Source organism: Polypterus senegalus, chromosome 10 (genome assembly GCF_016835505.1).
Source record: "Polypterus senegalus isolate Bchr_013 chromosome 10, ASM1683550v1, whole genome shotgun sequence".
Classification (NCBI taxonomy): domain Eukaryota; kingdom Metazoa; phylum Chordata; class Cladistia; order Polypteriformes; family Polypteridae; genus Polypterus; species Polypterus senegalus.
In genome coordinates this window covers 65,683,625-65,695,852 of record NC_053163.1, presented here as the reverse complement: position 1 = coordinate 65,695,852, position 12,228 = coordinate 65,683,625, and the positions used below count along the sequence as shown (strand labels likewise).

The window sequence follows — 12,228 nt, the reverse complement described above, 5'->3', positions numbered from 1 at the left end:
ATGATTTCCTACACCTTTCCAACAACCTTGCGGAGTCTGTGCTTTCTCAGTGATAGATGTTACCTTACAAGGTCTATAACTCGTTCTCTGGACACGTCGCTCACAGCCTCTTCATTAATGGCAAGAATTTGGTCCCCAGGGAGGAGTTTGCCATCAGAAGGACCACCTGGTGATGCAAGAAGGAAAAACACAGAGATCATTGCTCTGTCAAAGAGTTTGGAGATAATGAATGAAGTTCAAGAAAATGGTAGACTCCAAAAGTATTGGATTAATAGTTTAGTCAGCTGGCTGTCACTTTCAGCCCATTCTTTTTCTTTTTATTACATATTATGCTCTATTATTGTGTATTATAATTCTATGAACCAAACTATAAAACAAGAAACATTGACTATACAGAAAGAGAAACTGAAATGGACTAAATAGAAATAGTTGATCAAAAATGTAACAAATAAACCAATATATGTACTTGCTTTGGATCCTACTATGTGAAAAACACTTTCCCTGTTGCTTAAAATTATGCAAAAATAAAGAAGACTAAACAAAAGCACCATCAACACGACATCATGCTGGAATGTGGAATCAAACTATGATGAACATTCTAATAAACTTGCCTTAAGCATCAATTGCAAGAGGTTGAGAAGAAAAAAGAGTGAGCAACATACAGTATGTCATAATTTCCTTTTTTCCCAGAATCTTATCTTTTTAATATTACATGTAGTTTCCTCTGTTTACAGCATGTGCTCCTATTCATGGAGCCTTTGTGTTTTTATCACAAAGTTTTAACAACAGAGGAAGCAATAATTCCATGTAGCAAATCTAATTAATTCAAATCTGGGTTGCAGATTGCTGGAGTCTGTCTTGGTAGCAGCACACTCTACTGGGTCCTCTCTCACACACACACAAAGCTGAATGAAAGTCACTCATCCATTCAACACATATAATGGGATGTGGGAAGAAAACCAGAGTACCTAGAAATGCCCATCCAGACATGGGAGAGGCATACAGACTGACCACTGACAATTTCTGGGCACAGAAATCAAACTTGTAACATTGAATCACTGGGACAAGAGTAGTAAATATATCTATAATGAATATTTAATGTTCAATTGCTTACAGATATAATTTTACATATCTAAGTATACAGTTCTACTGTGCATCAGGAAAATAGTGAATATATGGTATGTTTAGTTTTTTGTAGCTATGGTTATAGTGTTAGGACCACAGTGAATAAGGCTTTGGTAAAATATGTAGTTCAGTCATTTCATATCCCTTCAAAATACTTATTGACACCTACAAATACCTTTGTAAAATGATTTACCGATATATGGGTTTTCTCATTTCCAATTTTCAAAATATTTATTGTTCAATTATTTGAAATTTTAAAACCATAATTTAACAATGAATGTGTACTTGAGTTCTTTGGATACAGAAGACTTTTTAATGTTATAATTATCATTAAAAAGAACACCACTAACAGTGAAAGGATTTTTCTAAGGTTTTAGAGCCAGACATTCATTTTGTTGCTCAAAGATGAATAATAGTCCAAGTATGATGGCAAGTGCTATACAGTATACTTACATCAGATGTCAGATGTTTTTCAGGACCTTGATGTATATCAGCAGGAATTTAGGCATCATGGCGTGTTTTTCAAAAATCATATTACATTTTTTGAAGTTCTTTCTATTATAAATTACACAAATATTCAAAGGCACTACTAGAGATTTTGGGCCCCCAAGCTAGGCCAAACCAATCGTGTACAATGGCTTTGTAGCCACACACCACCTGAACAATATGATATTTTATATAATATCCATCCATTTTCTAACCCGCTGAATCCGAACACAGGGTCATATCATCACCATAATTTCAGTTACTACCATAACTAGCTACCTTTGGTCTCAAAATAAAAAATCATCCTGTAAATAAACTAGGTCATAACCTTTGTACCAAAGGCTGAAATTTGTGTCATTAGCCCCAGAATCACAGTTAGCTCAGTGTTAAACTAACCAAGTAAAAATAACTGTTGGCATAAAGCTGCACCATTATGATGAAGCTGCATTTTTACATGGCAGCAGGGCACAAGTGATTTGGCAAAGTGCATGAACAACATAAGCTCACAGACACTCTTATAAAAACAGCTGTCTAGAATTTCAATTATTAGTAGCAGAAATGTGTTGATTTATATTTGTTGCTATATTCTTTCTGGATTGCTAAGCAAACTGTATTCCTAAAAGGCATATTTAAATTGGCTTCTAATTAGATTTTTGTTTTCCTTTTCCTTGTTAGGTTAAATGAAATGATCATGTAAACTGGTTTGTCTGCACCACATATGGAGAACAGATTAACATTAATAAACTAATATTTCTTTAAAAAAAAGGTGACCATCTCTCTCTTCTCTCTTTCAAGCTTTTCATGGCTTTTTTGCCTTTCTTTTCTGAAACCTGGACATTTCAATTAAAGCAAAATGAACGTGCATTTAATTTTGGCTATTAACCTCCTTGGCATTAACCACAAGTATCTCTCTGGCTCAGAATTCTATGTAAAAACTGTTAACCCCAAATTAACAGCAGTACAGCAGTAATTAATATCTTGCCCTCTCTCAGTTAACAATGTCCTGCTACACATTCCTCTCGATTTAAAGGGAAAAGGCCTGTGTAAAAATACATATTCATATAAAATTATTAAAAAATCACTGCAATCATTAAGTTACATTAGATCAAAATTGGTGTCGCTGTTATTATTGTAAATGTTATTCACATTAAGAGCAAGAAAAGGTCCTGAAATCCTTAAGTAAAGATGACAAAAAGTAAACGTTAATAGAATTGTATCTGAAGCCTAATTGCCCCTCTGTAACTCATGGGTGAATCTACCATTGTGGTGTGCACCCACAGATTTTCCTAATAACCAAATTAATCCAAAAGTTACCAAAGCATATAAAACACCTGAGAGGTAGGACAAAATTCTTAAAGAATTTCTCATCGTAGCACACATTTCACTGTTGAACACAAGCTCTATGTAAAACATATTGTAAGATATCTCATATCATAACTGTAGAACATTTGCAAAGTTACCTCCATGACACTTTGAACAAATACATAATTAGAAGAAACTGCAGCATCTTCCAATGCACACTTTCACTTGCGGCCGAGCAATTTCCTAATTAGGACACCAACTTTACATCTTTTTTGCTGAAAAATAATAGTTAAAAACCGTATATGTTGATCCATATTTTTATGTTTCTTATATTATGCAATATAATATTTTCAAGTGTCACTTGTCTTTTTCAGTTTCATTGAGTTAAATATACTTGATTCAATTTCATGCTATTCTTCAGTCCATATTTTAATATATAATATGGTTTCCAAATTTTTATGGTATATTTGTGCTGTCTCATGTCCATAACAATGTGATATGTGCAGAATTCATTTTGTACCATTACCAGCTGTACTAAGTCTATTAAACCTGCTCACATGATGTTCTTTTAGCACAGAAGTTTGTTTCCCCTTCTCCAACTCCAAGAAGCACACTGCAACTGCACTTTGTGTTAGCCTCGTTTCACTGAGTGGAACACTGTAACAGCATTAAACACAAAAGTTAGTGTTGTTACTGTAAATGCATACTAAGACCAGATCGGCACAGAATCACCCAAAGCTGATAACACACTGCAAGTGACCCTTCTTATCTCCTGGAAATCAGAGAAGTGGGATTGCTAAGTATCTAATTTTATCCATGTTTGGGAAGGAGAAATTGAGAAGAATTGTGGGGAAAGAAGGGAGAGTTAATTATTTGTTTTTTGGCTTTTCTCCACTCTGTTATGCAGACATGTATTGTTTATTTTACTAGTTACAAGGTCTGATTCAAAAGATCAAAGTTTTCTCATTAAATTTCAGAAATTTTTTTGTAGAAGGCAGAAAGAGTATAATTCTAATCAATCAATAAATTTAGTAAGATGGAAAATTAAGTCTCGATCACGATCTTAAGAGGGAAAGGGTCAATTCTGGCTAAAATGACATAGAGTTCATCAACTTTTTCAGTCTAGCATGATTTGATAACCAGACACATGGTCAATTTTATTTTCAAAATAATTCGATGTAGTCCCATGGATGGGTTCTAAAGGATGATATATGGTGGTGGGGAATGCATGCAAATCTAAAATAATTTCAGGTAGTATTTATGCAAAAAATAGGGATGATAGAGTATTTGTGCTCAATGTTGTGTCAGCTGCCTTGTTTAATTTTTTTCTTTGGCTTGTATCACACATTCTATTTGTAAAATACAATTTTATAACCCTAGAAATAGGGTTATTTTTGATATGTTTTTGTTTCAGAAAAATTTACATAATATTAAGAATTTGTAGTATTCTCATTGTGATGCCATTTTGCTGAGTACCGCCATTTTGAGTATTTTTGTTGATGGCGGCTATAAGGTCCTTTTACACAGAGTCAATCGGTAAAAGTTCAACAAGTGAAATCCACGGTATAAAGGTTAGCATCATGTAGTACAGTTCCTGAATGTCTGTGTGTTTTTTTTTTTACTTGTTTTTCTGGTTTACGATTCTCTGCATGTGTTTTCTTGTCTAAGAACGCTGGTTTAGTGTTTAAGGTTATATGTTACAGTTTCTTGATTTTTTGGTATTGAACGTGGCCTGACATTTTGATTATGTTTCATGTCCACACGTTTCGATTAAAAATACTTGGGTGATTGAAATCTTAAGGGTCTTGCATTAGTCTCAAAGATGACCAGTTTATAATTACCTTATAATTAAACCATTAAATCCAGATTCAGATGGATCCTCAGCAACTGCAACTACAGCGTCTAAAGTCCTATAGTAATTTCAGTGTACAATCACTCTGATCCATCAAGACGTATACTGAAACTTGTGAGAATACTCCTTTTCATCAATACATCACAGTTACTGAAGAATTGATCATTTTTCAAAAAACCATAATTTACTATTCTGAATTAAGTATTGCAAATACAATATTCTGGTTATGTTGGATCTTAAATTATTATGACACAGAAATCTAACTCACAACTTGACTTAATCCACTAATGCTAGCAGATAAAAACTATATACAAATTTATATTTTCTAAGAGACTGATGTCTTTCCAGAGATATCTGGAGGAAGACTTTGGGAAACACTTGAAGCAGTTTTATGAGGGAAAATTTTTATGAATGTTTTATATATGCTAGATCATTAAATAAGCCTTTCTTCTACAGGAAATAATTGGCTCCCAAATTGGAATGTAATCTTTTTGAGTACAAAAGTAACAGAACAACCTCTCTTTAAGTCATGATATCTTCATTATAAAAATGGAGAAAAGATCAATAAAATTTTACAACAACAAATACACTAACAGTAAATTTGGAACACAGTCAGAGAGATTTATAATGTAGCAGGAAACAAAATTTGAGACTACAAAGAAACATTCAACACATATAAGGATAACTAAAAATCCTTATACAGTACAAGGATTTCTTTGGTAAAATACAAACACTACAGCTCAAATCTGTCTGTGTAGGGCAGCTTGATTGACATTTGAGACTTTCTTAAATTCAAGACAATATAAAATCACTGAAAAGTGCAACCACTGCAAGCTTAGATACCCACAGAATTTTTTATAAAAAGTTTTTAACTCAGTTCCATTATTGGTGACAATGTTTAATGAACATGGAATAAATTGTGTCAAAAATGTTGTGCCAAATGCTAATTACTGTCTTTCCAAACAAAATAAAGACTTACTTGATATACTTTATACAGACCAATTCCACTCCTAAATAATGATGTAAAAATCCTAGGTAAAGTTTTACCTAAACTAAAAGCAAAAGATCTGTCTTCTATGGTATCAAAAAATCAAACCAGATTTGTTAAAGAAAAATGCTTAGCATCCAAACTTCAGAGTTTGTTTACCATATTTGCTTGACTACTATTATAAAACTGTAACCAACTGCACAACACCCGCAGTCTAATCTCTGCTATTCACAGCCATGGCCAGCAATAAAAAATCCTAGATGCCAATCATGCAGCAGGAAACCTGACATGGAGCAGCAACAGGTCTGTGATGACCTTAGACGTTCAAGGCTGAATATGATGTACTGTATATGGAATGGATCAACGTGTGTCCTCCTGGTGCTAAGAGGCATGGGTAAGCCATGGAATCCCATTCATAAAGAGGATCAGGGCTTGCAATTGTTCACCATATACAGAGAATTCCCAGTAAGTGAGGGTGTGTCGCTACTACTGTTTGGATGGTTTAGTGAGATCCTTGGATCAGCCCTGCTGCAGACACATGTGGCTTCTGGTGGAGCACCTAGAAGACAATTGAACTTGTCTATAGAGTCAGTAAATCTTGTAACAAGGATTCTATAGTTGAACCTGCGGAAAGATCATTACTGTGCCTTGAGGGGTGAGAGTGGAGGGCCGGCGCATCCTGCTCACTCTGTCTCCCTAAGCCAGCCTCCCCCCAGAACATAATCCCATTTTTTGCATACTATCAATGGTTCAGAGAATTGACTGTGTATTCTACTAGACAGTCTGAAGTTCTGGACTTTTTTTATATCTTTTTATATTTTCCTATTTTTTTTTTTTTTTGTATCTTTGATAGAGCTGAATGAGAATATCTTTTTACCATATTGCACAAATTTGGGTTTGATCCCAATATTTCTGCATGGATTAAATTTCATTATAATACATCAGAAGCCTCAATCCATATTAATTCATTAAATTCAGATTATTTCACATTAGTACAAGGAACCAAACAAGGGTGCCCAATGCCACCAATGCTTTTTGCAACTGATATTAAATTCCTATCTATCCATCTGTGGAAGCACTCAGAGATAAAAGGGATCATAATGGGAGGCCTTGAACAGAAAATATACCTTTGTGGTAATGATACGATACTTTATATTCAAAACCCATATTCATCTTGGCCTTTAGTATTAAATTTGCTCTGCCTTCAAAATTTATTTCAATGAGCACATGCTTCTTCCAGGCCAAACTACATAATTTCTCATTGACTGTATCAGAACAATTCAAATACCTAGGGATCAATGTTACAAGAAAAAAAGAATCTTTTTAAACATAACTTCAATAACATCGGGGATAACATGAAATAAGATGTTAACAGATGGCCCTCCTTCTATCTTACTTTTACTGGGAGAATTAATACCATTTCAATGAATATGCTCCCAAAGCTCCAGATTTTTCTTATATAAATGAGCAAATTTTCTTTGCAAAAATTGCACTGAATTGTAACCTCATTTATCTGGAATTCAAAAGGGCCACACATTAAGAAGGCAACTCTACTGAGATCTAAAGCCGAACGTGACATGGCACTACTTGATTTTCAGTTACATTACTAGGCTTCAAATAAATACATAATACATACATAATAAATACATTAAAACACTGGGAGTCCTCAAAGGCCTACCTTTTTGGTTAGCCATGGATAGGAAATCTTGTTCAAAATCCTCTCTGTATGTTATGTTTACCACTAACTACCCTCTGGTTACTATCTGTCCAGTAGTTCAATGTACAGTACATTAAAGATACAGGATACTCTTTAAAGGTATAAACACTTTTAATTGCTGCCCTTGTACATGAAAACCATTCGCAGTATTTCAGCCTTCTATAACAATATTTAGTCTACAATAGTCAGTAGCTACTGCGGTGGGCTGGCACCTTGCCCAGGGTTTGTTTCCTGTTTTGCACCCTGTGTTGGCTGAGATTGGCTCCAGCAGACCCCCATGACCCTGTAGTTAGGATATAGCAGGTTTGATAATGGATGGATGGATGGATAGTCACTAACTATCATGATATTTAGAAATCTCTAAATTCTGTTTACATCATTTGAAGTATTATGTTGCAAACATATTCTTTCAGCGACTCATATATTTGCCAATATACAAAATATAAAATTCAACAAAAGCAGCCTACCCAAATTACTTCATCTTTCACCTTATAATAGCTAATACGGTTGGAGAACCAGAAAGCATCTCGTAAGTATTTTAATGAAAGTCAAGGAGTTTTCCCTTTGTTGATTTTATGGAATTATGGGAAAGAGATCTTTGTTTCAAATATCAGGAAATGTATGGAATTCAGCTATTCACAAAATATATTCCAGTTTAATATGCACTAAGCATGTCATAATTCAACAAAAAATGTTAAACTTTCAAAAATACTGTATCTCATTTCAAATTGCCAAAATAGTACTAAGGACGCCTCGCAGTTAGGAGACCTGGGTTCGCTTCCCGGGTCCTCCCTGCGTGGAGTTTGTATGTTCTCCCCGTATCTGCGTGGGTTTCCTCCGGGCGCTCCGGTTTCCTCCCACAATCCAAAGACATGCAGGTTAGGTGGATTGGCGATTCTAAATTGGCCCGGGTGTGTTTGTGTGTGTCCTGCGGTGGTTGGCACCCTGCCCAGGATTGGTTCCTGCCTTGTGCCCTGTGTTGGCTGGGATTGGCTCCAGCAGGCCCCCGTGACCCTGTGTTCGGATTCAGCGGGTTGGAAAATGGATGGATGGATAGTACTAAGGACAGGATCCCCCTGTGAACAAGGACTTTCATCACATTCATGTTCTACACTTAAACCATTTTGGGCAAAGGTTTTGTATATCATTTTGTTACCCATGAATCAAAAATCACTCCTAACTAGCTTTAACAGCAATATGATGGTTGAGTAATACCAAGTGGGATTGCATTGTGCTATGAAGACTATTTTTATAATATTCTATACCACACTACTTTTATGAAGGCCTGTTTTGATCAGCTGCAAGAATCCTAATCCACCCTTTATAATTCAGAAGAAATGTTTTGTTTTATATGATCTCAAAATGGAAATAATCTAATTTAATCTATGAGGACCTGTTCAGAGTTTTTTTTTTTAAATTTGTCAAGAAGTTCTTAATGAAATTGTAAAGTAAACACACCAGGCTTGTGCTGAACCTTTTATTTTATTTTCTGTTGTATTTTATCCTTTAGAAGGTACTTTCTTGTTGGTGAGATGCTGTGTTCTTTTTTATGAACTGTCTTTAGAACGTATTATCGTACTTGTTAATTTTTTGTTTTTTTTGTGAGTTTTTAACTTGGAAATAAAAGTATTATAGTACTATTTAGTCATAAGCAATTTATAGAAAACCCACAAGTGCTTATTTTTCATGATACACATAATTACATGCACAAATAAGAATAACTATTTTTCTCCTTCAATGATAAATCTAATGAACTTTTTTATTTTTAGCTTTGGAAAGCATCATTATTTTTTCAAAGTCACTAGAGATCATACAGTCATCAAGGTATCAAACATCGATCAAAAACAGACATTACCTCACCATTATTAATAGCAAATTCTTACATTTAAACTGTTCAGTTAAAAAGAAAATTCTCCCCTTTTAACATACATATTTATTATAACATTTACCAGAGTCTGTGTTGAAATTCCAAACTAATTTTATGTCTTTTGATTGTATAAGAAAATATGCCTTTAATATTGTCTGTCCCATAAATCCAGAATTAAAGACAAAATTAACAAATTCATGTATTTTTATCTTTGTGCTCCCAAGATTTCTTTCAGTAAGGAAGTATGAGTACAGATAACTCTTCTCATAGGAAATCAGAGTCAGAAGGTCACTGCACAATTTAATACACTGCTTCTATACAGAAAGCCAGTAACACACAGCTTATTTGTTTCGATATGACTTTAGATTTCTGGTGAAAATTAATTAATTTTCCGCAGTTAGACACCTAAAGGTAGAAACACAGTGGTTTATTCTAAAGTAATAAAACACACAAGGATGGACACAAAAAGGGAAAACATGAAGTACAAATGAACAGCCATTGTAAGCTGCAGCCAGAACCTAACTTGTTCAAGTGCCTGGGCTGCTTGATCGCTTGACTACCTTCAAAGTAGCGATAGCTGTGCTCGCTCTCTTCCATTCTTTTTTTCTTTTTCTTTCTCTCTACTTTTCTCTCTCTCTCCATCTTAGCCTCTTCCTTTTGTGAATCTTTACCCAAACTCTCATCCTGACTGTAAAATAAATGAGTCAACTTATGTAAGACAACTATAAAGACACTCCAGAGATTACCGAAAGTGAGATCAGGAATCTTACTAGAACCTCTTGATGCAAATACAGCTCTGAACCTTCAAGGATTTTCATTCCCTTTTCACATCAACACAATCTCTGTCCTTGGTGTTGTTAGGGAAAGAATGTCGGTCTTAAAATTCTTCTCCTTGAACTTGAAACTAATGTTTATGGCGAAGTGATAGCTCTGAGGCTAAGGATCTTTGCTGGTATCCAGAAGGTTGCTAGATCGAATCTCTGTTACTGCCAAAGAGATCCTATTCTGCTGGGCCCATGAGCAGGTCCTTACCTGGACTTGCTAGAGGGGTGCTGTACAATGGCTGGCCCTGCACTCTGACCCCAAAGGGTATGCAAAAACTAACAAATTCCTAATACAAGAAATTGTATAAGGCAAAATAAAGAACAACAAAAAAACTGGCCAGTGTTTTCTCAGCTGGGCACACTGAACAGTCTCCTATCAACCATGGAATTTTCTGGCCTTTTGGTAGCCTCTCATGGTTTTATTCTCACTCTGTTATGGTGTTGCATTGGTGCCTTTATCATTCTGGGGCACTAAACATGACAGGATCTACAATTCTAGTGGCTGTTTCTGTAAGTTACTCTATCTGTCTTCCAGTGGCCATATCTCTCTCATGTAGAAGTACTGTGTGCACGTTTCCCTCATCTGCTCCACCTTGATCATGCTCTTACCACAGGCCACCACTAACCAGCTGGGCACTCCTTTCTAGTAGGTGTTACATTTTTATGTTTCTGTTATTTGACATTTTCTCTTAGAATCATCTTTAATATCTATCTTCAATCTTCATTAATCTGATGACCTACTAAGTGTTTTGACAATAATATCTGAATAGCATATCATGAAGACATATTTCAGGATTATAGAATGTGGAATTGTTTGAATAACATCTATATTGAAAGCATACATTAGCAAATATGTTCAGAACCCAATCATGATGGTTCAATCAGTATTGCGGCAGATCCCTTTAAACCTTAGTTTTTAGGAATTTGAAATCTGGCAAAAACACAAAAATATAGATGTGCCTTTATTTAATAAAGATAAAGCTGTTTCTTATTTCAAACTCCCCAAAATCAGATATCTACTTTGTTCAAGCATTTCAGTAGCAGCTTGCCCTTTGTAAATTGTCTCATCCCAAAAGGAAACAGAGCATGACAGCAATGACAAGGACAGGTGTTATCCACAAACATGATAAAATGAAGATGCAAAACTCACTGTGATTTTAATCTCAGCTTTATCATCACATTTTGGTGAAATATTATACCTCTTACTCCAAAATCTGTCACATTATTATCATAAGAAAAAAAAATTAACCTGTATTTAGCAAAACAAATTATGTGCACTCACAAATCAAAATGTATGTGTATTTAAACAAAATAAGAAAAATGTAATCATAATAAAACTGTAAAACTTGTCAGTGTACTCCAAATATTTGTGCAGTGTAGTTCGGCATGTTAATGATTTTCAGGCTATCTGGACAGACCACAGCTCTTTATAGTTGAGTGCAGTGGCAAGAGCACCACCAACGTGTCTTGGACTAAATTTATGCAACAATGAAAGACAACTGATAATCGGAGAAGTACTGGACATCTCAGGAGCCACTCACTGAGGACAGGTATGTCCTGCACCTGAAATAGGTGCCCAAAAAAGGAAATAGGTGTGGAGTTGTACAGTTCATTTATATATGCACTGCTATTTGTAATAACCTTAAAGGTGTCATCTTTTAGAGTTAATATTAATAGCAAAATTATTTCTACTTATATAATCCCACCACCATTAAATGACAGCTGGCCATATGAGAGATGAGAAACTGACGTTAGATGGTAGTACGAAGTTAGTATGGACTTGGTTTACAGAACCTGAAACAAATAGCATGCACTTGCAAGAAGGGCAAGGAAAATCACAATGGAGAATGTGGTGGATGATCTGAACAGAGATGAACACTCTGATATCAAGACTTGATGGTATGTTCTTAAAGGTAAGGAAAGTACCAAAAAATATATGGATTGTGACTGAATTACTAGACCATGTACAGTTTGTATTCTGTATTATATAACACATTTTTGAGCAGCATAATACATAGATATGTAACTGCAATAAAGCCCTCTCAGATCTGGTGCAAGCTTATACAG

General features: G+C 34.9%; 1 protein-coding gene across 7 annotated transcripts in view; it reads right to left on the bottom strand.

Moving 5' to 3' along the window:
- The window catches only part of frmpd3 (FERM and PDZ domain containing 3), a 781,596-nt gene that overhangs the window by 108,363 nt on the left and 661,005 nt on the right, over positions 1–12,228 (bottom strand). For 6 of the 7 annotated variants that reach the window (XM_039765859.1, XM_039765862.1, XM_039765860.1 and 3 more), the window contains one exon: positions 64–166. In XM_039765859.1, coding sequence (XP_039621793.1) covers positions 64–166 — 103 coding nt within the window. Of the gene's footprint in view, positions 1–63; positions 167–12,228 lie in introns of those variants that run through there. The other variant, XM_039765864.1, reaches the window with a different exon arrangement.